Source organism: Excalfactoria chinensis, chromosome 20 (assembly GCF_039878825.1).
Source record: "Excalfactoria chinensis isolate bCotChi1 chromosome 20, bCotChi1.hap2, whole genome shotgun sequence".
Classification (NCBI taxonomy): Eukaryota; Metazoa; Chordata; class Aves; order Galliformes; family Phasianidae; genus Excalfactoria; species Excalfactoria chinensis.
In genome coordinates this window covers 3,336,762-3,361,865 of record NC_092844.1, presented here as the reverse complement: position 1 = coordinate 3,361,865, position 25,104 = coordinate 3,336,762, and the positions used below count along the sequence as shown (strand labels likewise).

At 45.1% G+C, this 25,104-nt stretch overlaps 1 protein-coding gene across 1 annotated transcript; it reads left to right on the top strand.

Moving 5' to 3' along the window:
- Positions 1–122: 122 nt before the first annotated feature.
- On the top strand, positions 123–24,573 carry TMEM201 (transmembrane protein 201). The gene is made up of 11 exons (XM_072354138.1): positions 123–502; positions 5,660–5,780; positions 6,326–6,520; positions 7,029–7,205; positions 7,786–8,177; positions 8,675–8,878; positions 18,013–18,230; positions 18,539–18,610; positions 19,260–19,550; positions 20,012–20,143; positions 20,577–24,573. The coding sequence occupies exons 1-11, from the start codon at positions 399–401 to the stop codon at positions 20,672–20,674; spliced, it is 2,004 nt and encodes a 667-aa protein (XP_072210239.1). The 5' UTR covers positions 123–398; the 3' UTR covers positions 20,675–24,573.
- Positions 24,574–25,104: the final 531 nt, after the last annotated feature.

The following is a 25,104-nucleotide window of genomic DNA, read 5'->3' as shown; positions in this document are numbered from 1 at the left end:
GCGGCTGCCGCAGCCTCCCTGCAGAGGGTGCTCGCTGCGGCACGCCTGGCGCCTCGGGAGCCCCGCGTGTCAGTTTAGAACGACAGGGAAGAAAAGCAAGCAGAGCGGGCAGCACGCAGCCCCGGGCGTAGGGCCAGGCACGACGGCCCCGCCGCCCCCTGGAACGGCCGGGAGCTCGACGGCCGCCCCCGCCTCCGCGGCCACGATCTCGGCCTTTGCGGCGCTGACTCACGGCGCCGCCGCCGCACGACTCCGGCCTTTCACGCCGCGCCGTGAGTCACGGCTCCCGCCCCCGGAGGGCCGGAGGGGCGGAGCGACGGCGGCGGGGGGGCGGCCGAACCGCGTACAAAGCGGCGCCGCCGAGGTCACAGCGGCGGTGGCGGCGGCGGGGGAGCGGCATGGAGGGAGCCGGGGCGCTGCTGGCCCGCTGCCCCGCCGCCGGGCTGGGCGTCACGGTGTGCGCCGCCGCCGCCGGGCTGCTGCTGTACCGCATCGCCAGGAGGTACGGGCCGGGGGGAGCGGCGGGCGGCGGCCGGATGAGGGCCCGGCGGCGGGAAGGGCTCCGCGCGGGGCGGCGGCACGAGGGCCTCGAGGGCCGGGGAGGCGGTGGGAGGGGAGGAGGAGGTTTCCTGGCTGTACCCGCCGCGTTGCCCGGTGAAGGGCTGGGCGTATTTCCCCGTGTTCCCAGGAATCGCTCCGTGTCTTTGTGTTCCGGCGCCCAACGCCGAGGGCTCGGCTGCCGCGGGAGATGTGCTTTAAAAACGTACTCCGAACGTCTTTCCTTCCTCCAGGACGTAGGATGCGGCCGTGCCGCGAGGATCGCTGGAGTCCCGGCGTTGGGTTTGGTTGCTTAGCGTGCCTGCGGTGCTCGGGACGAGGAGAGCGGTTTGCTTCTTGTGGACACGTTTTCCTTGCTCAGGAAGGTGTGACTGCAGGGAGCCGTGCAGCAGTGCTGTAGGCAGCGGAGCGCTGTGCGGTGCTGCAGGTTGGGAAGTCAGAATTATTTAGTGACCATCATTCTGTTCTAATGTGTGTGCGGTGTTTCTGATCTTAGGATGAACTTAAACAGATCAGTTAAAGCCAAAGTTTGAAAAGAGAGAGTTCAGGACATGGATTGCATGAAAAGTGCAGAGCTCAGTTCTGCAGACTGCACAGTTGGAATGTGGGGATATACTGAATAAGAGGCATGTTAGACCATGTAGCAGAACAGGCTTGAGCAGTCTGTTCATCAGCTGAGTGTGCCTTCAGAGGTAAAAGAAGGCCCCACGGGCTCATGGTGTTAAGGTTCCTGTCAGGTTTATGCTTCAGGTCTGCTCTGTGGTGTTTGCAGTTTACATGACCGTATAAGCCATCAGTGGTATGTTAGCCTGTATGCAGGTATTGGCACTTCTGTGGTGTATTTAGTAAAGAGTGGCCTAAAGCAATCCCAAGTGAAGCAGGTAACTGGCTTTGACCCTATTGACTCTAATGTGTCCTTTGAGGCAAGAGATGGAATTTGTGCTTAAGTTTGTCGAAAAGCCTCTGGAATGGAAAGCATTTCTTAGCAAGTCCTTGTCGGGCTGTAAATAGTTCCATCGTGTGATGCTGATCATTCTTTAGGGCTCTGTATTTGTTTTTCAATACCATTCCAGTGTTGCTTTTTTTGTCTTAGTTAAATGAGTCCTCCAGAGTCAGTAAGGTAGCAGCTCCGTTGGAGATCCAAGGAGATGTGATGTTGCTGTTAGTGCTATGATACAGCTCAGTTCCATTTTCAGAGCAAGTAAATGCAACATAGGTAAGCACAAGGTAACTTTTCCACAACAGCTCCAGCTCGCATAGAAAGGGAAATAAATCAGAACAACCCAGTGCAAGGCAGTGCTGGGTAACTGCTAACATGTAGAGTTACACTGCTGTAACTGTGGCAGCATCCTACATGGTTGCCTTTTTTAACCAAGGTGGGAAAGGATTTGATGTATACCCAGATAAGCAGGGCAGCTCCTTAAGCTTTACAAGTTTGGGCCAGAAAGAAGAACTGTGATTTGTTTGTGGTCGTTTGGTGTTTTTGGGAAGTCCTCTGCTGAGTTCAGACCTGCAACTGTAGCCGTTTTCCCTTCATTTTTTGCTCCTCTCCTGATTGTTGACTATTGACTTGTTACCAGGACCAATAGAGAGTAGATCCCTGTGAGGGTCTCTCTCCTGGGGCTGCTCAGGTCAGAGGTGGCAGAGGCTGCTCATAGGAACCATTGCTTGGATGCCTGCTGGAATCCATACAGCTGGGATGCTTCTTCTCACAATGGGTCTGCCCTGGAAGGCCCCTTTTGACAGCACAGCTTGGAGTTGCAGCAGATCAGTGAGTGCCACCCAGAAGCTGAGCTTCCCTGACTGTGAGCTGGATCGGGTTCATTGATGCAAAAAACCCTATGCATAGAAAACAGTCCAAACCTGGCCACTTTTCTATCTTGTTAGGGTGTGTGTGCCACTAGGTTTGAAGTTTACAGCAGACGTGCAGGAATTCAATTGCTGTTTGCTACTCATGTTTAATTTTGCAGGGTGGCTCTTTTGTCCAGGGAAGCTAATTCACATTAATGCAGCATTGGAATATAAACTCCTTGCAGATGGCTTTCCTGCTGCTCTGTAAAGAACTGAGCACAGGTAGATTCCTATATTGGTTTGCACTGTCTGTCGTAACGATGTCTGACTTCAGAAACGCTGTGTGCTCTGGCTTATGATGTTCAGTCACTGTGTGGGTTTAGTTGAAGATGTGGGTAGTTGAACATCTTTCAGTCTGTATTTGAGAGTCTCTCTTTTGTTGTTGTTAAAGTCCTGCCCAGTTGCTAGAAAATCAGCTCCCCACCTACATGGCTTTGCCTCAGGTGACCTTTTTTCTTCCTTCTGTATCTAGATTTTTAAAATTATTTTTATTTTTTTCCTCACGTTTCTATGGCAACAGATTATAGCCTCAGGAAAGGGAGGATTATTGCTTTTTATCCTAAATAATCTAGGTTGTAGTAGTTTCTTTTGCATAGATTGCGTGAGTGAATGGCAGGTATTTAACCCTTAGTAGCACATCCTTAACCCCAAGCATGAGAAGAGGAATTCTGTTTGGTAGCGGAAGGGTCTTGAGTGTATTAACTATTCAGCTCCTGCTTTGCTACTTTCTTTCTGCTTTCCACCTCTGTGTTAGCCGTGAATTTACTGCTTCTGTCTGTTCCCTCATGTCACAGAAGAGGGAAGCAGGTAGAGGCTGAAGTGCAGCATCATCTCCTTTTCACCAGTGCCAGAGGATAACTCAACAGCAGGCTGGGAGGGATTGAAGCACTTTGCTCCAGTGCCTCTATTAGTTCAAGGAGCTGTGCAGTGACCTACATGTGGGGATGGAATTTAGGTTGTGCTTGCTGTCAAAGTCGATGCTCAAGGCGCAGTAGGATTTGTATTAGGCTAGCATGCTGAATCCTATGCATTATACGTTGACAGCTTTCACACTTAGGATAGTGAGATGAAGCTAGCACCACTAGGTGCTGCAGTCCATCCATTGCGTGGCTTTTTTTATCTGGATCTTCGGTAGTGAAAGCTCAAGGGTAATTGGACTAGTCACTTAATTTTCTGTTTTTCTCTTCTTTTTCTTCTTTCTCATGCCTTTCAGCTTCAGTGGCTGTATTTTTATCTCAGATCTCATACTGTTTTGAGCCCCTTTGGCAATGAAGCAAAGAATTAAGTGGACAGCATTGATCTTAGGAGGGCTGTGGGAGTGTACGTCTATTTTGAGAAGAGAATCTGTCACCCTAGTAGCTCCAGCCATTTCCTTTCAGCATCTGGCAGGGAATCCTCTATGCACTCTGGCTTTGCAGACTTCTTTTTGGTGCTTTGCTTCAAGTTTATCTTTGTCATTCATACTTCAGGAGCATCCAATAGGAGGCTCAAGGATTTGATGTTTTACAAACCAGTTCTCAAGACATGGTTTGTGGAAATGGAAGCTGGGAAGAATGTTTATTATAGGCATCCAGCTGCAAGTGTGACTGCTGTGATAAAAGCCTGTGTAACTAAGGGGAGAACCACCTGCCTGTTTGGTTGCAGGGCTCCACATCACATTTCTTCAGCATTCAGGTATTTCAGTACAGAACATTGCAATGATAGAGAGCGTTTCAGAGGGCAAAAAGAGAGGAAGCTGCTCCCATCTTGGGCATTTCAGCTCCTGCTGTTTGCTCTCTAGGCTCTCATTGAACTGCCTTGCTCAGTTGCATTCAGTGCTGCTCTAGATGTTTGTTTGGGCACAGATCACTATGTGGGGTCCTGGTGTTGTTTTTTTTCCTGACTGGGCCAACTTTTAGCAGCCATTCGCCTGTCACAGCAGTGTATTTATGTACGTGCCCTATGGAGCTGGGCAGCCAATGGGACAGGCAGCAGCTGGACCTGTCTGTCTGCACAGCCACCAAGGCCAGTCCCTGCTTGGGCTCTGCCTGAGCAGCTGCCCTCCCTTGGAGGTGTGATTGTGGCTGGTTATGATTAAGTCCAGACAGCTGGGCTGTGTTGATGTGAAGCTTCCCCTTGGAAATTGCTCCAGGTTTGAAGACAAATGCAGAGCTTCCTGAGCAGGCAGACGTAAGGGCCAACATACTGAAGGTTTTTGTTCAAGCATTTGTCCTACAACCTCTACTGGCACCATGTCACAGCTGTTTCTCTTGCAGTACTGTCTGAAAACAAGCAAATAAAACAAAACAAGGGGTTTATGGTCCAGGTGATTAGATTAGCCTTCATCTGTTCTGTTCCAGAGTATAAAAACCAGGGAAGGCCTGATAATTCCTCATTTCCTTCTTATTTAGCTTAAGCTGTTAGAAGAAACAGTTACTTACAGTGCCTGAACCTTGGGCTAATTTGATACACACTTGTCCTTGAAAAATTCCATAATGATCAAGGCAGGTAGCACTGTAGCAGTGAGCTCATTTTCTAGGTTTCTGAATGCCATCATACCCAGCTTTTATGGGCTATTCCCAGGATCTTGTATATTAAGCAGATACTCTACTGTACTCTTAGTGAATATGAATGCTGGTGTATGGGAGATTGGTAATCACAGCCTGAACCTCTGATTAATCAGCTGAGGCAAGTATGGGGTCAGCTGTGGGAGCACAGGTGAGAGTGATGTAGCTGTGCTCCCGGGAGGGGTGGAGCTTGACTCCATCCCCTCTGAGACCTCATTTAAGGGCTGACTCCCACTGGAGCAGTATCTCTTGGAGATCGCTCACCAGGGAGGACTGCCCCAGCTGCTTCAGTCAAGGCACCACCATTGGTGAGTTTTTCCTTTACTTATTCACTTATATACCTTCTGTACATTTTGTTTCCACCTGTACATTAAAAACCAATACAGCTGGTGATTATGAACATGACTTCTGCTTCCAAATGTACCTCTGGAAAAGCCAGAGAAGCGGTTTATTCACAAGATTGTTATTAAAGTTCTAGCCTGTCCACAGTATTAGCACAAAGAGATATTAACATCAAGCAGGAATTTATTTCTACTCTAATTGTTCTTCTTTTCCTTGCTAAAATAACTACTGTGAGTCGGACAGTTAAACGTGCTGGATGGGAAGATTGACTGTTATTCCAGGCTCTCTCCCTGTTTGGAAGCCCTTGCTTTCCTTCACATCAGATCCGATGCTGATGTCTGACACGTTTCTGTTTCTAACAGGAAGAAGCCCACACATGTGACAGTGAACTGCTGGTTTTGTAACCAGGACACGGTGGTGCCGTATGGGAATCGCAACTGCTGGGATTGCCCCAACTGCGAGCAGTACAACGGTTTCCAAGAGGTACTGTGATGAGTTGCCTGGAGGGTGGCTGGGGAGGGGAGGTGCTCTGTGGCTGAGTATCCAGCAGTTTGATAACTGGTGGCTCTGTGTTGAGGGCCTGCAATCAGCTGCTGAGTATACTTGTTCACATTTGAGAGAGCATCTGCGTGTGCAGGGATGTGCTGACATGGAGTGGTGATGTCAAGGCTTTTGACCTATAAAGCAGAGGAAGAAAATTTGTCATTTTCAACAATATTTCTGAAGATTATTTTTTTTTTAGTATGGAATGATTATTAACTTTGGAATAGACTAATTGTATCACATAGGGTGTCGAATAACAAGGCCTTTCTTTAACCAAAAACCAACAACTGCTTACAGTAGATGTATGGAACAGTGGATGAGGAGGAGATGTAAAGTGTTACATCTCTTTTTCACTTATTCTTTTTGTTTCTTAATAATAGCGTACAGAGCTTGGAGGATTTTGTTGTCAGCTAGAGAATACCTACCCTTGATTTTTATGATCTCACTTTTGCTTTCCCTCCTGGTTTCTTTTTGATTCTTTTCAGAATGGAGACTACAACAAACCCATCCCTGCTCAGTACATGGAACACCTTAACCATGTTGTTTCTGGTGCTACAACTTTCTGTGATCCCACCAAACCACAGCAGTGGGTGAGCAGCCAAATTTTGCTTTGCAAGAAATGCAACAACCATCAAACTACGAAGATCAAACAGCTCGCTTCATTCTCACCAAGGGAGGAGGTAAGTCTTGGGCAGGGACTGGCATCGTGGAAGAGCTTTCATCCTGTGCTTTCCATGTGGCAGGGCCATTCGTCTTTTGTCACCCTTCATCTATAGAATGATAGAGTTGGAAGGAACCTTAAGGACCATCTAGTTCCAGCCCGTCTGCCATGTGCTTTGCTGGGGCAAGGACTAGTCTAGTTTTCTGTCTTATCATTTGTGTTAATGAGATCTGAACAAAAACAGCAAAACTGGCTACAGAAAAATTGGCCACAAATTGGGGATTCCCATAAGAACAACAGAAGCTTTCTCTGAATGCTGTATGTGTCTCTTCTGGTATATGGAGGCTGGATGAGCTGTATGGGAAGCTGACTGTATGTCTTGCCTCCAGATTAATCATTCTTCAGATTCAGTTTCAGGACTTTTTCTGGAGTCTGGAAGCATGCCTCGTTCATGTGTCAGTCATAAGCATGATATCTGGTAAGGATCCACAGTACTCACCTACTTGTTTGTTTTTTCCTATTATCAGGGCAAATATGATGAGGAGATTGAGGTGTATAAGCACCACCTGGAGCAGACCTACAAACTGTGTCGTCCATGCCAGGCTGCTGTGGAATATTACATAAAGCATCAGAATCGGCAGCTGCGGGCGTTGCTGCTCAGCCACCACTTCAAACGCCGTGAGACAGACAAGGCCTATACTCAGGTATGTTGCAAGAGAGGAAAAGGAATTTAGGGGAAAGTACAGAAAACTCAGTGCCTCTGCACCTGATTTTATAGCTGGGGGATAGATCAGTGCTGGTGGCTGCCATGGGGATTTCTAAATCCGGGACCATAAGTGCATGGCAGAAGTTTAGAAAGATGTGGCATAGTTTGCATAGATACTCCCTGTTGTTAAATATGATCTTTCTGTCTTGTTAGTGTAATCTAGGAAGCTGCCAGAAATGTAATCATGAAAGAGTGGGATTAGAACCATGGGACAGGCAGAGAAGGGGAGATAGGAAAGCCAGGTCATGAATACAGTGCAGGAGACTACAGAGTTCAGGAAGAAAGAAATAAGTATGATGGAAGGTGATCTATGACCTCTTTGGCTCAGTGCCTAGCAGACCTTGGCTTCTGCTTTTAGCTCTGTTCTTTGCTATCCTACCATGTCCCGTGCAGCATCAGTCCAGTACCGAGATGGACAAGGACTTGGGCAGAACTGTTCAGTAAACTGTACAGTCTAAGTAAAGCACCATTTCAAAACCTTACTAGAACTTACAAGGAGTTTCTCTCTTCCTCTGCAGAATTTGTGTTCATCTTCCTCCACTACTTCCATAACTACACCGGCTCAGGTGATATTTCTGCGGTTCTTGGCCTTCCTCAGCTGTGCGTTCCTGGTTCTGTTGGCCTTGTATGGGTCAGCCGACCCCTTCTCACTCAATGCTGCAGTCCCTGCTCCTGCCTCTTCCAGTCCAGCATCAGATCAGAACAGGACTGGCACGAGCTCACATGCAGACTTGGGAAATGACACTTCCATGACGGTGGCAGGCTGGCAGGAGCTGCTCCACATGCTCCCAGAACAGATGGTGGAGAACCTGAGCGCTGCATGGGATTACGGGAAGAATCATCAGATGGCAGTTGCTGTTCTTGGGTTGTTCACCTGCCTGCTAGCAATGTTCTTGGCTGGGCGGATCAGGTGGGTGTGCTCTTCACTTCTGGTCCAATTCAAGAGAAACTGCATTGGTGGTTTTGTCTTGACTCAGTGAGACATGGGGCAGCCCCAGCATGGCAACCATAGTGATAGTACTGGGTGGGACTGTTCTTCATGTTCTTCTTTGGATTTCTAGCAAGCTTAACAGCAGAACTTCTTTTCTATGCCTTGATTCATTCAATTTAAGCTGGAATCACAGTGAATGGAAAGTTCCCAGTGCAACTGTGTAATCTGTTGGAGAGTAAAACTAATGCATTGGGGGTACTTAGCACAGCAGTGGGAAAGGCTGGTGATGGTACATCTGCAGCACATAGCCTGCTCAGCTATTGAACTTTACCCACTTTTTCCCCCAGCTTTTCCCTTCCCACCCCTTCCTCACAGCTAAGGGATGGGGTTTGTTGAAGTTTCAGCTCTTACCTTGTATCTTCATTGCTTGTTTGTTTGTTTTTCTTTTTGTTGTTGTTGTTTTTATGACATTGCAGGCTCCGAAGAATTGATGCATTTGCTTCAGTCTTGTGGTTCATAGTGATGAGCCTGCATTTAGCTGAGAGGTACCTGAAGATGGAAACACCCAGCTGGCTAGACACGGCCAAATTTGGTACCACGTCCCTGTGCTGCTTGGTGGGCTTCACTGCAGCAGTGGCAACGCGGAAATCGACAGGCCAGCGGAGATACCGACCCCGAAGGTCAGAGCCAGAGCAGTGACGCTGGGGGAAGGAGGAAAAAAGCCTTATGAACTCTGTGCGACTGGTGCTTCTCTCTCCTCCTTTTATTTTCTCTCCCTTTTATTATTTTTTTTAATTAGAAAAGCAGTGAAGATATTTTCTTCTTTTATATATACGTATATTTTTTTCCTGCCATCCTTGCTTCCCACTGTGCTAGCTTCTTGGAGCATTCCCACTGCTGGTGCTAGCCAAGGAAGCTTCTCCTGCTGCATCCATTCTCCCTTCTGAATCCTACATCAGCAGTGCAAATATCCAACCTTCCCAAAGCCAGTTCTTCCAGCAAGTGCTCCACAAACTGCTCCATAAATGCAGACTCCTTCTCATCCTGCTTCTCCAGCCAAAGAGATTCTGGCTTCTCCTGTCCTTCTGGTTCTTCTCACTGCCTGTCCATCCTTAGCCAGTCACAGAGGAATCCTCTTCCTTGATCCTCCATGAGGCCTGGGCCACATTCAGTTTTCTAATGGTGCTGGTCGCTTTAATTTCAAACTGATGGAAACCTGCTTCTGGATTCTGAGTCCTCCTGGCGTGTGCTGTAGTAACACTGCATGGTGTGTGGGCATGCGAGGAGGGGACATGCATAGTCCATAACATTGTTCTTACCTTCTACCATGTGGCATCGCTTAACTGCATGCTGTCTTGCTCTGCCAGTCTCCTGAGACTCCTGTCTTAAATGAAAAGGAGTCTTGAAGTCCTTTTGACTGGAAGTTCAATATATTTTAAAGGGTGCTTTAAAAGGTTACATAGCTCAAAGTGTCTTGGTTAGGTATCTGAAAGGTTTTTTAGGCTTAATTTTCAGTTCTACCAGTGACTTTTGTTTTCTTTGTTTGGATTGTTTTGTTCTGTTTTTGTAAGAGGAGCCTTTGTGTAAAAGCACATCTGGATGAAACTGTGTTCTTCTACTCCCATGGCCTTAGAAAGAGAAGCTATATGGTACTAGCAGGTCTGTGCTGTGCTATATGGCTGCCTTCTGCTGTATACCACCACTTATCCAGTCAGTGTTTTCCTTAAAAGAAATGCAGGTCCTTGAGAACACAGGAGGATATGCTGTAGTAAGGGATGGGAGATTCTGCTGCAGGACCGCACATAGCAATAGAAATGGATTATGTTTGTTACTGGAGGGAGTGTGGTGCATCTTAGTGGAACTTGGCATTGGTTCTAATGCATCTATATAAAGAAAGGGGCCTGACAGTCTTCTGCTGAAAGCTTGGGTGGCTGATTTACTGCATACACAGAATGAAGCTTGAGCTTGTTGGGTCCTTGATGGGTAAGCAGTCTGATGATCTTGTGCATAGGTTTGGAAGGCACTCCACTGGTTTTCCCATCTGAATTCAGGTCTTGTAGTTGGAGAAGGGCTTTCTAGAGGAAACAGCACCGTTTCAGGAAATCTATTATATTCAGAATAGCAGGCAGAACATGCCATGGTAATAGTCTGATATGTTAGCTGGGTGATTTGATCTTCCTATGCATAAAACTCTAAAATAATCAGAATGGAGCTCTCACTGTGAAGTTTCTGCATCTCCCACTGAAAGATCCAGATACTCCTGGATACTGGAGAAGCAGGTGAAAAGTTAAGAACCTTATTTAAGGAAACAGAATATGTTTCATAGCTTTCATAGTTATTGTTCTTCAAGCCAGTATTCACTGTGAAAGCACAAATGTAGCACTAACAAAAAGCTCTGTAGAGATCCATTAACAGTAAGCCAGGTGAGCTGAGTGTATCATGGGCAGGTACGGCTCCTGGATGAAAGGCTGTGACTGTAACATAGCAGCTGATATTGGAAGGGGACACAGAAACCTACTTCCTGTGTGTGCTCTTTAGATATATTTTTAATGGTGCCTTCAAACAACTGCCATATCCACCTCCAGCACAATGCCTTTCTCCATTCTGGTGCTCACAAATGATGCTGTTCAGGTGGCTGCTTATTTACACGTGCACAAAAGGGAACCAGCATCTTCGGAGCCTGGTTCTGCCCTTCTGTTTCCTGGTGCTTAACAATCCCAACCCAAAAGCTTTGTCTTCCAACTCCAGGCTCCACTTTTCCTTGTTCCAGCCTTAGGCTTATAAAATGCTAAATAACAACTACTGTGTCTTATTTTCCACGAGGACAATGGATATTTATTGAATTCAGAGAATCGTTCCTCTAAAGAAAATACTTACAAGGAAATGTATGTGGGAATGGTTGCAGCAACATCATGCCTGATTTCTAATGGCAATATCCTTTTCTTTAGAAAGAACAGAATTGATCTGAATCTTCTTGCCTTGTAGCAAGGAAACTTGGTGGCAGCACACAAAGATGCTGGTCAGCCTCTTCAGAAACTTTACCTACAAGAGCTGAAAGGGCTGCGTCAAGTATTGCTTGGTCCTATTTGCTGTGGCCCCACAAGTCTTTCTGAGAAGCTGTTTTCTTCTTTTTAGCAGTGTTTTAATTTTTTCTTTCTATTTAAATTTGCCCTGTGTTTGCGCTCTGAGCTCTGGCACTTCTTACACTGTTATTCTGTCGTTTTACATCATTCTGCTGTGCCTGGTCTTTTCTCTTACCCTCTTGCCTTTTTCCCTATGCAGTGCTGTAATGGAGTGGGGGAGGGAGGTGCGCCCGCAATCCTTTGAGCAGGCAGTCAGTAGAACTGGGGGAAGGAATGGGGTTAATACTGTGAAGCCCGGATAACACTGCGAAAAAAATACTTAAGGCAAGAACTCTGTCTTCACTTTATTCAAATTAATACAAGTGAAGTGTGCTTACAGGTTGCAGTAATATTGCATGTCAGAACACCAGAAAACTGCTTCGTTCTGTGACCAGCCTGTACAGCTGAAGCCTTGGTCTCTGCGGTGCTTTCTTCACCTTACAATTGAAGAATTTTTGGACTCTTAATTGGAAAAAAAATTGAAAGCAAAACAAAATAACAAAGCAGATGTTGGAGTTCGACTCCTCATGCCAAGGAAGTTGTCTTTGCTTCAGACTTGAGCTCATTTTCCCACTATTTGGTGCAAGTTGGTGCTGCTGTTGCTTCTAAAAACGGAAAACCTCAAAGCTTTAGAAACAAATACGCAGCGATTGCATTTCTGATCTCTTAGAAGTTCTCTTTTTGCCTTGTCTACATGTTTTGTTGGGGCTGGTGGAATAGGAGAAGAGGGAAGCAAGAAAGAAAAGGATGCTTGTTTTCCCAATGGTTTATAAACTGCTGATATTAGATCTGTACCAGTTGTGTCCTTGGAGCTCCTCCTTAGACATTTAGGTCTGAAGAAGATGATTTTCAGTTATCAATATTCCAGTGTTGACTCTTTCTGGAAAAAAAAAAAATAGTACTCTATTTAAGGAAACTATTGCTGTCTTTCCTGCCTCTGCTCCCGCAGTACCTGATTTCAATGCCAAATAGACTCTTCTTAACAATATCTCATGCTGTAACTTCTGTAAGGAAGGTGCTTTACCAATCTCATGTCTTTAACTTGGGGTTCAGTTAAGAAATAGCAGTTAGAAATGCCATCTGTGACAGGTTTCTTTCTCCCTCAGGCTCCAGCAGAAGGAAATGTATGCCAGCAGCTCAGTAATCTGGTGCAAGCCCCACATCTGAGCATGGCATCACTGTCCTTGCAAGGCTGAGGTGTTGATCTGTATGACACATTTCCTTCTGCTGAGGGAAATAATAGCTGCCAAAGGGCTGGTAACATACAAAAAAACCACTGATAAGAAATCATCCAGAACCACTTGGTTGGTGCTTTGAGCCTCTTATTTTCACTTAGAGGTATTTATATTTCGAGCTACAGAGAAACAGGTGGTAAGTAGCCTGTGGTCACCAGATGCAGCTCTGTTGCCTAATGGTTCTCCCAGCCATGCAGGCTAGAGGATGCCAACACTTAACTCAGCAGAATTAGAGGGTATTGGCCCCCAAAGCCTCTCATTTTAGGTGCTGCTTTTTGACACTGGCCTTATGCTTTTGTCTGAACCACAGGATGGGGACTACAGAGTGGAGCTGAAGTGGTGAGGAACTCCTAGTGGGTTTGTGCCTCGCTTAAAATCAAGCCTGCTCCAGCTGGTTGACTTTCTTAGCTCTTATGGCAGCTGTGGCTGGCCTTCCAGCTCCAAAATGCCTTGTGCCCTTACAGCGAAGTGAGATGCGTAAAGGGGTCGAGGTGATTTTATTAAGTGCCTTTCCCTGGATGAACTTTTTGACAACACTACATTGCTCTGCTTCAGTGGAACTGTTGCAGCTGCATCTTGGTACAGCAGTGCCTGCATGTCAGGCAGGCTTGTGCTTGTGTCCTGCATTTACCACCAGTGAGTGTGGGTGGGAATATGAGGATACTTGGGCTGTACTCTTGGATTTTCATTGACTCTGCAGACACTATGAGGGTTGAAGTGAGGACCCAAAGCTAGCAACTGAGTAAGTATCTCTGCTGCTGCTGTTGCTTTTGGTCTTTCTGAAGCCCTCCCTGATATCTGTGCATGCAAACTGACCCCTTCCTGACCATTTACAGTTTTAGGTACCATATATTTATATCCCATTCCTTTCTTTCTAATAACTTCTCCTTTCCTATGTCTGTGTTTTGCATGCCCTAGTGAACTGAGCTTGGGTGTGTCAAAGGGTGAGGACAGGAGAGGAATATAGAAATGGTGTAGTAGTGTTTTATTTTAACTTCAGTATTTTTTGAGTAAGCTGAAATGATGTGAAGCTAATAATCATGCTTAAATACTGTGCAAGTCATGTATGGATGTATTGTGTTCAAATTATTTATACTTATATAAACTGATCAAATTAATAGCTGGTTTCATTACTCCAGACTGACTCTGCTTGTGAAAGCGGGGAGCTGCAGAACACGGCTTTCAGTTTTGAAATAGCTGCCATTGAACTTGTGTGATCTTGCATGTAACTTGTCAGTTCTTTCCAGGTGTGCCATCACCTGCATGTACTCCTAAGGCTTCTCTGAGACTTAGCAGATGCTCTCGCCTGAAAGGGGCAGTACTCAGTCCTGAAGTGTACCAAGAGTACCCTGTAAAGCCTCATATGGGACCAAAACTATCAAGTATGCATGCAGGGAAGAGGTCCTCTGAACCTTCTAATTTTGCCAGCGTCTGTGTTTTGTAGACATGGAATGTGCACACACCTTTATGCCACCAGTTGGGGGGGGCTCCAATTGATGCCAAACATCACATCTGTATTCCAAAAGGTATCAGTGCAGGACCTGGCAGCTGGAGCCTTTTCAGCTGCAGCTCATCCCTCCCTTTTCACCTAAAGCAGAGTGACTTGTAGGAGAAAACAATTCTTAGACTGAGCAGATGAAATTCCTAGCTCTGTTCCGGCATCAAAATCTTAATGTATTTGGGACCTGTTCTTTCTCAACATTATTGTCCCCTTATCCCTGTTTTTTATTTGTCATATTGCTCTTTACTCCTGATTCTGTCACTTTGATCAGAGGCACAGGCTGTGGAACTGGCTGGTGGCCTGATGTAATATAGCAGAACAGACAAGTGGCCGTGTATCAGCTTACAGAAACTTGCTTGTTTTGCAGCTAGCAGTAAGCAAGGCAGCAGTGAGCTGCTTCTGCAGTCTGTGCAGCAGCAACCTTGCTGTCTGCAGAACATAGTACGGTTACACAGGGACAGTTTGTAGGTAAATTACAGTGGGAAATTAATTCCAAAGGAAACATTTTACCTAACAATTGACAAGTGCTACCTTGGCTGATTCCAGGCAGACAGACCTGGATACGTACAGCAAGCTGCCTGACTCTTCATGTTGCCTGTTAGCATGAAGGGGCCCCTCTGTAGTCTGACCTGACCCATGCTCTCTCCCTCTCTGTCTCCCTATCCTATGGGTGGTGCAGCATATCTGCAGTTAAAATGTGAATTAAAACGCATGCTAGCTTTGATAGGAGGGGGAGATATTGGGAGAGAGGAGGCTCTACTGGCAGGAGGTGCTTCTTCAGGGCAGTGTACTGTCCCATGCCATGTAATGCACTTCTTTAATTTTCTGTTGGTTTTTTTTTTTCATTTTTCCCCTCAAGTATCTGTGTAGAGGAATTGTGCCCAACTGTCTAGTAACGCTGTGATCATTGTAAACACTAATTAAGATACTGATTTTTGATGTTCTCAATACTAAGTTCTGAAATAAATGGCTTCCGGGCCCTATTTCCACAAATCATCTGACTCCAGAGCCTTTTTTTTTTCCCCCCCTCTTTATTTTTTGGTTACTTTTCCACTTGTCAGAGCCGCTTTTATCATGTACACAAATGGCTTGGAGAAATGCAGTAATCTGAGAGCAAAGGACTGTGATCTGACTGCTTCCTGCCTTATCGACCCTCTTGATTTTCTTGCTTTATTTCCTCTGCTTCTGGAAGTTTTAGTTTTGCTGACCAACCTCAGGCATAGAATTCCATCCATGACAGCACTCCTGCTTTTTAGCAGCATCTAGTTCTCTTGGCTTAACAGTAGCAAACACTAGAGAAGGGTGCATAGAGAAGGATAAGAGCTTTGTGCACGTAGCAGGAATTTGTTCAGAGTAGAGCTACATGTAGCCATTCTTGGTCAGCCCTTAATCCTAAGGTATTGTGCTATCCTATTCCCCCCACTCTTCCTTGGTAACTGGAAAAGTGGTTTTCTGGTTGATTAATTGGCTGCCTGGAGGATTGGACAGCACTGATGTGTTGAGGTTGAGATTTGGGGTTGTTGAGTAGCAGAGGCTTTGGAAGTCCAATCCAAGAAAATACAAATGCCACTGAAAAGATTACAGTTACAAGTAATAAATGACTGTAATGCATTCCCTGCTCTTTAAGTGAAAAGCAGCCAAAAGTCAGTAAGCCAGAAACGCTGTTCTCCTGTGCAGCAAGGAGCTGTGTAAAGTTGGATCCTTTTGCACAGAAGTAGGAATTCATTTTCTCTTTTGGAGGTCAGTATGTCCATTTGCTGTTCATGTCTGTATGTGTGGTGAGGCAAATGTGTCTCTATATGTGCACTGAAGGACTCTGCATGTTTGTGAAGCATGACACCCTTCCTAGGTCCTCTGGAACCTGAAGAGGTTGGGCACTTTCTGCTGCAAGATTGAGTTCCTAGCTGCTGTTAAAGGCATGGCCTGCTTGCAAGCACCAGGAGGCTGACTGGCTCAGATGTTGTTCAGCCTGATTAAGCTGGTCGGGATTGTTGATGTCTGCCTCATACTAGCAGATAAGTAGTTTTACAAGGTATTTTAAATTATCATCTTAAATCTGAACTGCTCCTTCTGCGTGCACTAGCACTGTGTAATATTGCTGCATCACATCTCTAATCTCCCAAGAGAGAGCGGCACATGCATAAATCATTTGACAGCACAAGACTGAGAGAGACGTATTCCTCCACTCCCTGCTTACTGCGGGCTTTTCTCTGATGGAAGAAAAACCGTGTTTCTGTTCTCATCTGTCTCAGTATTCTCATCAGGAATCAGATTAAACCTCCAAATGTTGCAGTCTGATTACAGGCTGCAAAGTCTGATATCTCCATTTAAAAATGTATCTGTATATTCCCTTCATATTCTGTTTGTACTTTGTCATTACTTATATGACAAGAGTATTGCCTGTTTCTAATTTAAGAACCTCACAGGAGGTCCCTGAGGTACCTTGCTCAAATTATAGACTTTTTCATGCATGTGATTCAGTTGTTAAAAAGTAAAGCGAAGTTCCCATACTTTCAGCATTGCACCCTTCTTAAAGCACTCATTTAGAGGGTATGAGAACACGAGAGAGGCTCCAAAGCAGGTTCTGCTGGGGTAGCATGATCAATGGAACTGCACTCATGGGTACTGATGTACATGTCTGCAAGGAGGAATGGGAAGAAGGTAGAAATTGGTGTCATGTGAGAAATGGTTCACTTTGGGCTGATCCTTACATTGTAAACCGCCGCAAAGGTGCATCACAAAATCTGAGTATCAGAAGTTAATTGTAAAGTTTATTTGTGTATTAACTACATGCTGAGATGGTTCTGACTGCAACAACTGCATAAAATGCCATGTCCTGTCAGTTGTATTGCCAGTAGATTAGAAGTTAGTGATGCTTAAAAACCAAGCTAACTGGTGCAAGTATCTTTTAATTGCATTTTGTCAGTTCTCTCTTGTCTTGTGTTGTCAGATTGGTGGCACTGTTGTACAGCTCCCTTCTTTCACTTGCAAAGAACCTGTTGGAATACGGTTGCCATTGCTATTGCCAGTTTGAAACTTCAGAGGCTGTGATGGAGATGGTGTTTTACACATTAGAAGTGAGGCACTGTCCGGAGAGTGCAGTTCCCTCTGCATGATTATGATAGTACATATTAGTGGTTAATTATGATATATAGAGAAAGGAAAATTTAACAGCCTAGGCCTCAGGTTTGGCATAGCCAGGTTTGTGTCTCTGCTCTATCATAGAGTTTTGGTATGACCTGAACAGGTTACTTAGCTTCTTTTTGCTTCTCCTTCCTATCTGTAAAATAATGGTGGTGAGTCCAAAAGGTGTATGACAAAGGCAGTTGTATCAAAGGGGCCTGAATGTTAGTTTTCAAATGGAGCTCTGCCTCAACCTTTATCTGTCTGTTCATAAAAACACTCTTCTCTACTGGCGTCAGAGGTAAGATACCGCTTCTGGTTTGTAAAGACAAGCAGATAACTGCTTGTTTCCCACAGACACAAAATTTCTAAGTATGTGCTTTACAACTGCATGTAGCAGATATCAGATACACTCTGTTATTGGTGTTCTGTGTATCTGGGCTTTGTAAAACATTCTGATGGTTTATATCAGAGTGATTTTCTCAGGGGAGAAGTCCTTGACCTGAGATTCTAAACAGTCCCACCATTCATTCCAGCCTGTATTGCAGAACAGGTCGGTACACAATTGAAGCATTTCTTCCTTCTCCATTTCAAAGATGTAGAAATGTGCCCATAAACTCAAAGCGTTCTGTATCTTGTACTCCTGCACTAAAGAATTAATGCAATCCTAGTAACAAGCCCAAGTTTTCATATGCTGGAGGTAGTTCTGGTACAAAAAAATCCCACAAAATCTTTTCTGTTCTAATGGGGTTGTTGCATTCTGGGTAACTCTGAGGGAGGGAGTTACAGGAACCTGTCCATTCCTCAATGTTTGCCATGCTTGTCATTTACAGGTACTTCTCTGGGGATTCGTTTGCTCTGTTTCCCAATGGCACTGGGACTGGCTTCCCTTCCTCTACTACGTCTCTCTTTGTCCCAACACCACCCAGTATTCTCCAGCTGACAAACCAGCAGCTCCTCAGGTCCCCACGCAGAACTTCTTCTTCCTCTCTTCCTGGACGTCTCAACAGAGCACTCTCTCTGGGTACCATTCCCTCTTTGGCCAGAGCAGGTAAGGCAGTGGAAAGAAGGGACCCATTAGATTTAGATTCATTTCATTCCACATACTTCGGGGGAGGGTCACTTATTTTGTTTTTAGAGGCTGTTGGGCAGATCTGATCCTCTGCAGCTGGGAAAAAGTCATTATTCTGACTCTGGTATTTAGTCTACTTAGGAAAACAGAGACTTTTTTTTCTTGCCTAAACTTAAAACCCCTCCCCTTCTGAGGTTGATGACAAGATGATGCAGTTACCTTTTTCAAGGATAGACCTCTGGTGGCTGAGCTATTTAGGTTTAAACTATTTTGTTTTTGCTTTTCAGATTCAGGCTATTTGTTCAGTGGAAGTCGACCGGCCTCGCAGTCATCACAGTCCAAGGACTCTCCCACATCAGGTAATGCACTGAGGCTCCTGAACAAGCATCTCTGCAGAATATGCAGTGGGTAGATTGAAACGTGTGATCCCAGTTCAATTCTTTCCTCCCTGCTCACATCCCAGTGAAAGCATTGATGAAAATACTGCAGAGATAGTTCCAACTAAGAGTGAGATTGCATTAAAATAAGACTTGGATATTCTTCTCCCTGGGAGAGCTCACACTGAAATCAGTGAGACATAGCAAGGATCTCTTCCCTACTCTATATATGAGCTGAGAGTGCTTTGAAATGAGGCTTTAATTTGTTCTTAGGGCAACTCTTCTGTTTTGCTATCCTTTTCTGGCCCACAGAACAGCTAATTTAGCTACCCTGTCTGCTCTGCCCTCTTGAGCTTGTCTATTGCACTCCTGACCCCAGATGGATCATGGGCTGTTTGTGCTGCTCCAAGTGCAGCAAACTAGGATACATTATCCTTGAATATACCAAAGTGTATGTGGAAATTCTCTATGTTTTGCAAAGGGAGAAACTGAATGAATTATGAATTTAAGCACCAGGTATGTTGGTTGTTTGCAATTCATGTTCTCTCTTCCTTAGCAGTTGTTGAGGAAAACGGTGCCTCTTTTATTGGATTTGTGATCTCTTTTCTCTTCTGGGGCATTTCCATTTCAGAGCACTTCTCCCTGCTGTCAGCCAGCTGTGCTCCCTCACGCATCCCCTCTCCAGCACCATCAGTGGCTGGTTCTGTGACTTCCAGCTCAGGTTCCTTGCGGTACCGCCGGCCACTCATCAGCCCTGCCCGACTGAACCTGAAAGGACAGAAGTTGCTGCTTTTCCCATCTCAGAATGAGACCCTGCTCACCCCAACCAGCTCAGAGGCGCACACCCACTCAGACAGCAACATCTTTACAACTGAGCTATCCTCGTTTCCCAAAAAGAACCTCAGCGAGCGGGGAATGCATGGTATGTTGGCAGCCTGCTGCACTCTAGGAAATGCATTTGTAGGATAGAGTCGGATTGCAAGTAAAGTCATATATCATCTAGGCCATACGGTAGATGGGAAACCTTTGGGAAAGACTCAGGTGGTGGTGATTATTAGGCTACCAAAGCTCCCTTAGGAATTCACTGGCCTGGAGAGCCACTATTCTGCCAGAGCAGATGTCCTGTTCTCACTGAGTGGTGCTGCAGGGGTACTACTGCCACTGCCCTTAGCTTGTTTGGTAAGCCCTCTAACCACAGGTCTGGTGATGCTGATATGGACAACTTATGAAACAAATTTGGCCTTTGCTTCCAGTTCCAATTCTCAGTCTTTTCATGACTTTACCAGGCAAGCGTTCGTTACTCACAGCCACCTGTAGGCTGCTAAATTGTACTGCTTTTGACTTCCACTGATGCCTTCTGAATTTTTGTATCTCTTTTTGCAGATATGAGATCTGCTGTGGAAGGAGGCAGCATTTGCAGCAATAATTCCATTAGAAAGGAGGATCACTCATCACACTCATCTACCTGTGTGGTAGATACAACTACCAAAGGGGAAGATTTGGTGGGCTGGAGAGGTAAGTGCAAGTCTCATGGGCACTTCAGTGTGCCCGCAAGAGCAACTGAGATCTTTCCTGTGGTAGTGATCTGATGTTAAGGTCAAAGAAATCAGTAGCAGAAGTGGTTCCTCTCTGCTATTCTAAACCTTTAACAAGATTATTTCTATTCTTTGGGCCATTTGAAGAGTAGTGACAGCCAGAGTGCTCAACTGGGACAGAGGGAAAGGGGTGGGGATGTGGGTGTTTAGAAGAGGCACAAGATGAAAATAGAGCTAAGGAGTGCAGTGGAATCTTTCCTAACAGGAAAAGTACTTCAGAAATTTCTGCTTACAGTGAAAACACCAGGCAAAGAGAGAATGCAGCGTATGTTCTCTGTTATTTATCTCATCAGTTCTTTTAACATCTCCTCCTACTCTTCCTTTCTCTCTTTGTATTCTCTTCTTCCAACAAGGTCATTTTGGTAACTCCGCTCTCCGAGGTCTGCTAGCAGTGAGTCTGACTCTCAATGCTATCTTCACATCAGCCTATGTCTACCGGAGCCTGCGCTGATTTGTGCCAACACTTCCTTTCTTACTGGTCCCACCTGCTTCTGAGAAGACTCCTTGACAAGATGAATTCAACCACGGTTTCATATCTAATGGCCGTGCCACTGGTGCATGCTGTTGTTTTTTGTTTATTTTGTGTTTTTATAACAACTGTTCAGTCAGCTGTCATGACAAGGAACATTAGTGGCTGCTGCCATCACTTCCAGGTAGCACAGATCACAGAATTGTCCCTGGAGGTGGTGAGCAGAACTCTCAGAAAGCTCTAGTTCAAGGCCAGAGGCTGTTCAAATGTTCTTTATGCTTTCTTTCAAATTAACTTACCTGAGACACGAGCCAGAAAAGGTGTAAGCTACACTGTAAGGAATGTTCCCTCAGCTCTTTGTCCTGACATACTAACCTCATGCTGACGGTGCTGTTAAAATAAGAATTAGAACAAATGAGCTGAAGAATACACACAGATTAGTAGTTGGTGATGGGCTTTGTCTACAGTAACAGCATTCTCAGGCTCTTTGGCCAGTGGTTCCTCTTTTCCCTTTCCTTTGGCACTCTTCTCAATTATCAATGAACTTTTCTTTGGTTGTCTTCAGCTTGCCTGATCACGTTGGTTACCCTGACTGCTCTGTCATATTCTTTCATCTTATATGACCGTGTGCTTCCAGGCAGGCTCTGCCCTGAGGCTACTCTCACCAGCTGCCATTCTGATCTTATTGGTTCCCAGGAACTTCTCATGCACACCTCCAACCAGTGCTGTTGTAGGGATGTACAAATCGAAAGCAGACAACCTTTTGTGGTCTGCATTAGAAGGAGGAAGCCTATATTTTATTTTGTGCAGGAGACATTAATTCAGTTGTAATAAGAAGGGATCCCCACTTGAAGGGCTGTAGCTCCCAACTCCAGCTTCTGGTGTTTTCATTGAAGCAGGAGTGGCGTAGCTTGTTCTTGCATTTGTCTGTTCTGTTGGGAGGTACTTGAGGATCTGATTGTACACATTGTATAAAACTCACTCCTTAGTCTGATACTGGGATTTGCAAAGTAATTATTTAAGATATTTCATAATTAAATACCAAGGTGCTCTTAGTGAGAGATGCCAGAGCTGCTTCTGGACAGTTCAGCTTTCTGGCAAGGTAGTTTTTTTTAACCCAAAGAAAGTAGTGTTAGGTTCTCAAAAGCAGCTTATAATTTGTGTGCTTCCACTTCTGGGTGAGTCATCAGCATGGCTTGGAGTTCAGGGGCCATTTGGAGTATCATGCTGAACACTCAACACAATTTAATACATCTTAGAGAAAAAAAAAAACAAAACAATCTTTATGCCTTGATTCTGAAATCCCAAATACAGAGAGGAGATCTACCAACATGCCAAGGATACCTGGTGAAAAGAGAGCCATCTGGCATATTAGCTAAGTATTTTCTGAAACAGGACTCACACTGTTAAGAGTTCTTCTGTTGTCTCTTCCTTCGGTCTCCTTTACCTCAAATATCCTTTCCTTTCTCTTCATCCCATTGTCCTGTGTTTGCATCTTGAATTACAGTTAACCTTCTTGTGTCTTCCTCTTGGTCCTGCTGTTGTTCCCTTTATTGCACTCTTGCACGTGCACAGAAACACAGCATCTCTGTGCTGATAATTCTCTGCCCTACCCCGAAATTCACACCCTGGAGTGATGACCACCCTTCCTTTTACTTAATTTTTTCACTTGCATGTTTTACCTACCGCATGTTTATCCTACCACAGCCTCACTTAGTACCTCAAATGAGTCAGACCCTAATCAGCACGCCATGTAACAAAGTGAGCAGGGCTTTACTGCTGCTGATTCAACCTCTGAAAAATTAAATCTTTGTCTCTTCCATTTCTTCCTGCACTGTTTTAGTGGCCCACTTCCAGCCACTGCTCCCCATCTTCCCTTGTTAATGAGGCTCATTGTTGCCTACTCTTATATGCAGAGGACAGGCCTCTGGTAATGCATTCATTGAGAGACTGCAGACCTGACTGCCAGCCCCCTGTGCTGTGGTGTAGATCCAGGATAAACACTTGCAGCAGAAATAACTGGACGTGCTGCAGGTTGATGGTTAATTCTTTTGTAACTTGCATGAATTGTTACTTATAGCTGAACCTGACCCACAACATTGCTGTTATGAGCTTTTTATCCCCTTTAGAGACTTGTGCAGGCTCACACAAGCATGTGTATAGGCAAAATGCTAGCAAACCAACATAAAAGCTTCTCCTTAGACCTGTGCTGTTTGCATTTGATGTTGTCCAGGTGTAATGTGTGACATCCCATTTGTGGATCCTTGTCCTGACTTACAGCGTACCCAGGGGCTGCCTATGCAGAGACAAGCCTGCCAGAAAATACAATGGTTTTGCTTTTTATTACGCTGACAGAAGTGCACTGTGACTTCATGTATGCAAACTTCCTACTTTCACCTCCCAGTCTGCGCTGAGTTCATTTACCATCACACTCACCAGGGGCCTGAGTTGGTCTCTGTCTCTACCAGATTGCAATAGAGAAATTCCCCTCCTTTCCAGCAACCAAGGAGCTGCACCCTCTGAATTGCACCTCTTGTTGCCCAGAGCAGGAAAGCTTTAAGCTGTTACTGCACTTCTGAATCCACTCACTGAAGCTGTTCTTAGATGAGCATTTGGTGACCTTGTCCAAAGCAATATAAAGACTTTGGATTTCATTGCTGAAGAGGGAAGACAACCAACTTTCTCATTCTGGTGCTAGAATACTCTCCAGTGGTGCTTTCACAGATGTGAAGCCTTTGCTTGAGTAGTACACGAGAGTATATGTGTGTATGTGTGTGCGTGCATATGTACAAAAACCATTGGGAGGGTTTTCTTCATTTGGAAAGATCTGAACCCACGTTTGTCTTTATATTGTTGGCCTTAATCTAGCTCCTAGATACTGCATCTATCTTGCTGCTGTTTTCTGTATGAAGCTGGTTTGGAGGAGATGAAAGATCTGGTTCCCCTGTAGAATCTCGTTGACTGGTGATGCTGATCTTCATACAGTGTTTGGGGGTGAAATTTTATTTTTCTAACGTTTTTCCTACTGTAAAAAACAAAACAAAACTGTTGGAGTGTTTGGAACTGAAAAGACGGTTATGAAATGGACTGTCTGACAAAGATTTTAGTGTTACTTAATAAAAACCACAATCTTAAGGTGGGATGTAAACGAGCTCCATTTTCAGACCTTTTCCATTCTCTGCCTTCCTCAGAACGTGCCCTGTTGTATCCTTTACCTAAAAGCTTGGACGTGGAGTTGGTCACTGTGGCAGTGTGGAAAAACTCATTGCTGGCATCCATAGGCCAGATTCACTGGAATTTTGCCTGTCTGCTCAAGCAACAAATTCGGCTTGTGAATGTTTTGTTCTCACTCTCTCTTCTTGGGTAGTGGGAACATCAATAAACGCTGCTGAACTGACTGGGTTCCTTTAAACAAGGCAGCTGAAATGAAGGGCTTGTGTTGCCTGTGGATGCTGCTATGTTCTTTTTCTTCCAAGTACCATTCCAGGAAATAACCGTGCTCTTAACCTCTACCACACACATCTGTTAGAAGGTTAGAAAGGGCCAGTTTGGCCAATGGAGTTAAATTTTAGTTATATATACACACACACGTGTATGTGTGTGTATATATATGTATGTGATGCACATCGCAACAGAGAGTGACCATCACTGTTTTGAATGGAATTGGTATCTAGAGAGGGTGTGGAGGACAATTTTGAGTCCTGATCCTTATTTCCTGTGACAGAAATGCTGTATGTCATGTACATGTACTTGTTGGGGGAGCTCTGACACTGTACAGTTTAGTTAAATTGTACTCCAGGGGGAGAAACTGTTCCTCGGAGGTTTTTAGTTCATACTTTGTGTTTAAAGAGGAATATTTTTCTTTAAAAAATAAAAATGGAAAAAAAAAAAATAAAATCACTTTACAATGATTTTATTTCTTGGGGAGCTGAAAGTTTTGGGGGAGATGGAGGTGCTGTTTGAGCTCATGTGTGTGTGCCTGCGGTCAGATTAGCTTGGATCTCATTGCTCCGATCAGATCTGAAAAGTGTTACTCTTTGAAAGCTTTCCTTCAGTTAAAGGAAAGTCGCCTGCTGTAACTTCTCCGATGCTGCCCCTCTCTGAGGCATTGCTCATGTTGGGTGGGGGCTGCCTTTTATGTTCCTGTCTCCTTAGAGCCCTGATCTTGGCTGTAGGGTGGCCTGGTATCACCTCACACAGAACCACATGGGATTGTAGTAGGCAGGGGGTGGAATAAAGGGGCTCTGGATGCAGGTGCTTTGTCCTGCTGCACTCATCCTCCAACCCAAGAGGAATGTTTGTATGGGGGTCAGCTGAGAACAAGACTGAGTGTTTTTCCTTCTCTTCCCTAGTTCTGTGCTACAGCTTTTGGAGAAGAGGAATTGATGCCATCCAGAATAGTGAGCGAGTCG

What these genes read in the sequence shown, in the direction of transcription:
- TMEM201 (XM_072354138.1), top strand. Translation starts at nt 399, where the DNA reads ATGGAGGGAGCCGGGGCGCTGCTGGCCCGCTGCCCCGCCGCCGGGCTG. An exon ending in AGTACAACGGTTTCCAAGAG is followed by an intron (nt 5,781 to 6,325) that starts GTACTGTGATGA and finishes GATTCTTTTCAG; the next exon opens with AATGGAGACTACAACAAACC. An exon ending in TCCCTCTTTGGCCAGAGCAG is followed by an intron (nt 18,231 to 18,538) that starts GTAAGGCAGTGG and finishes TTTGCTTTTCAG; the next exon opens with ATTCAGGCTATTTGTTCAGT.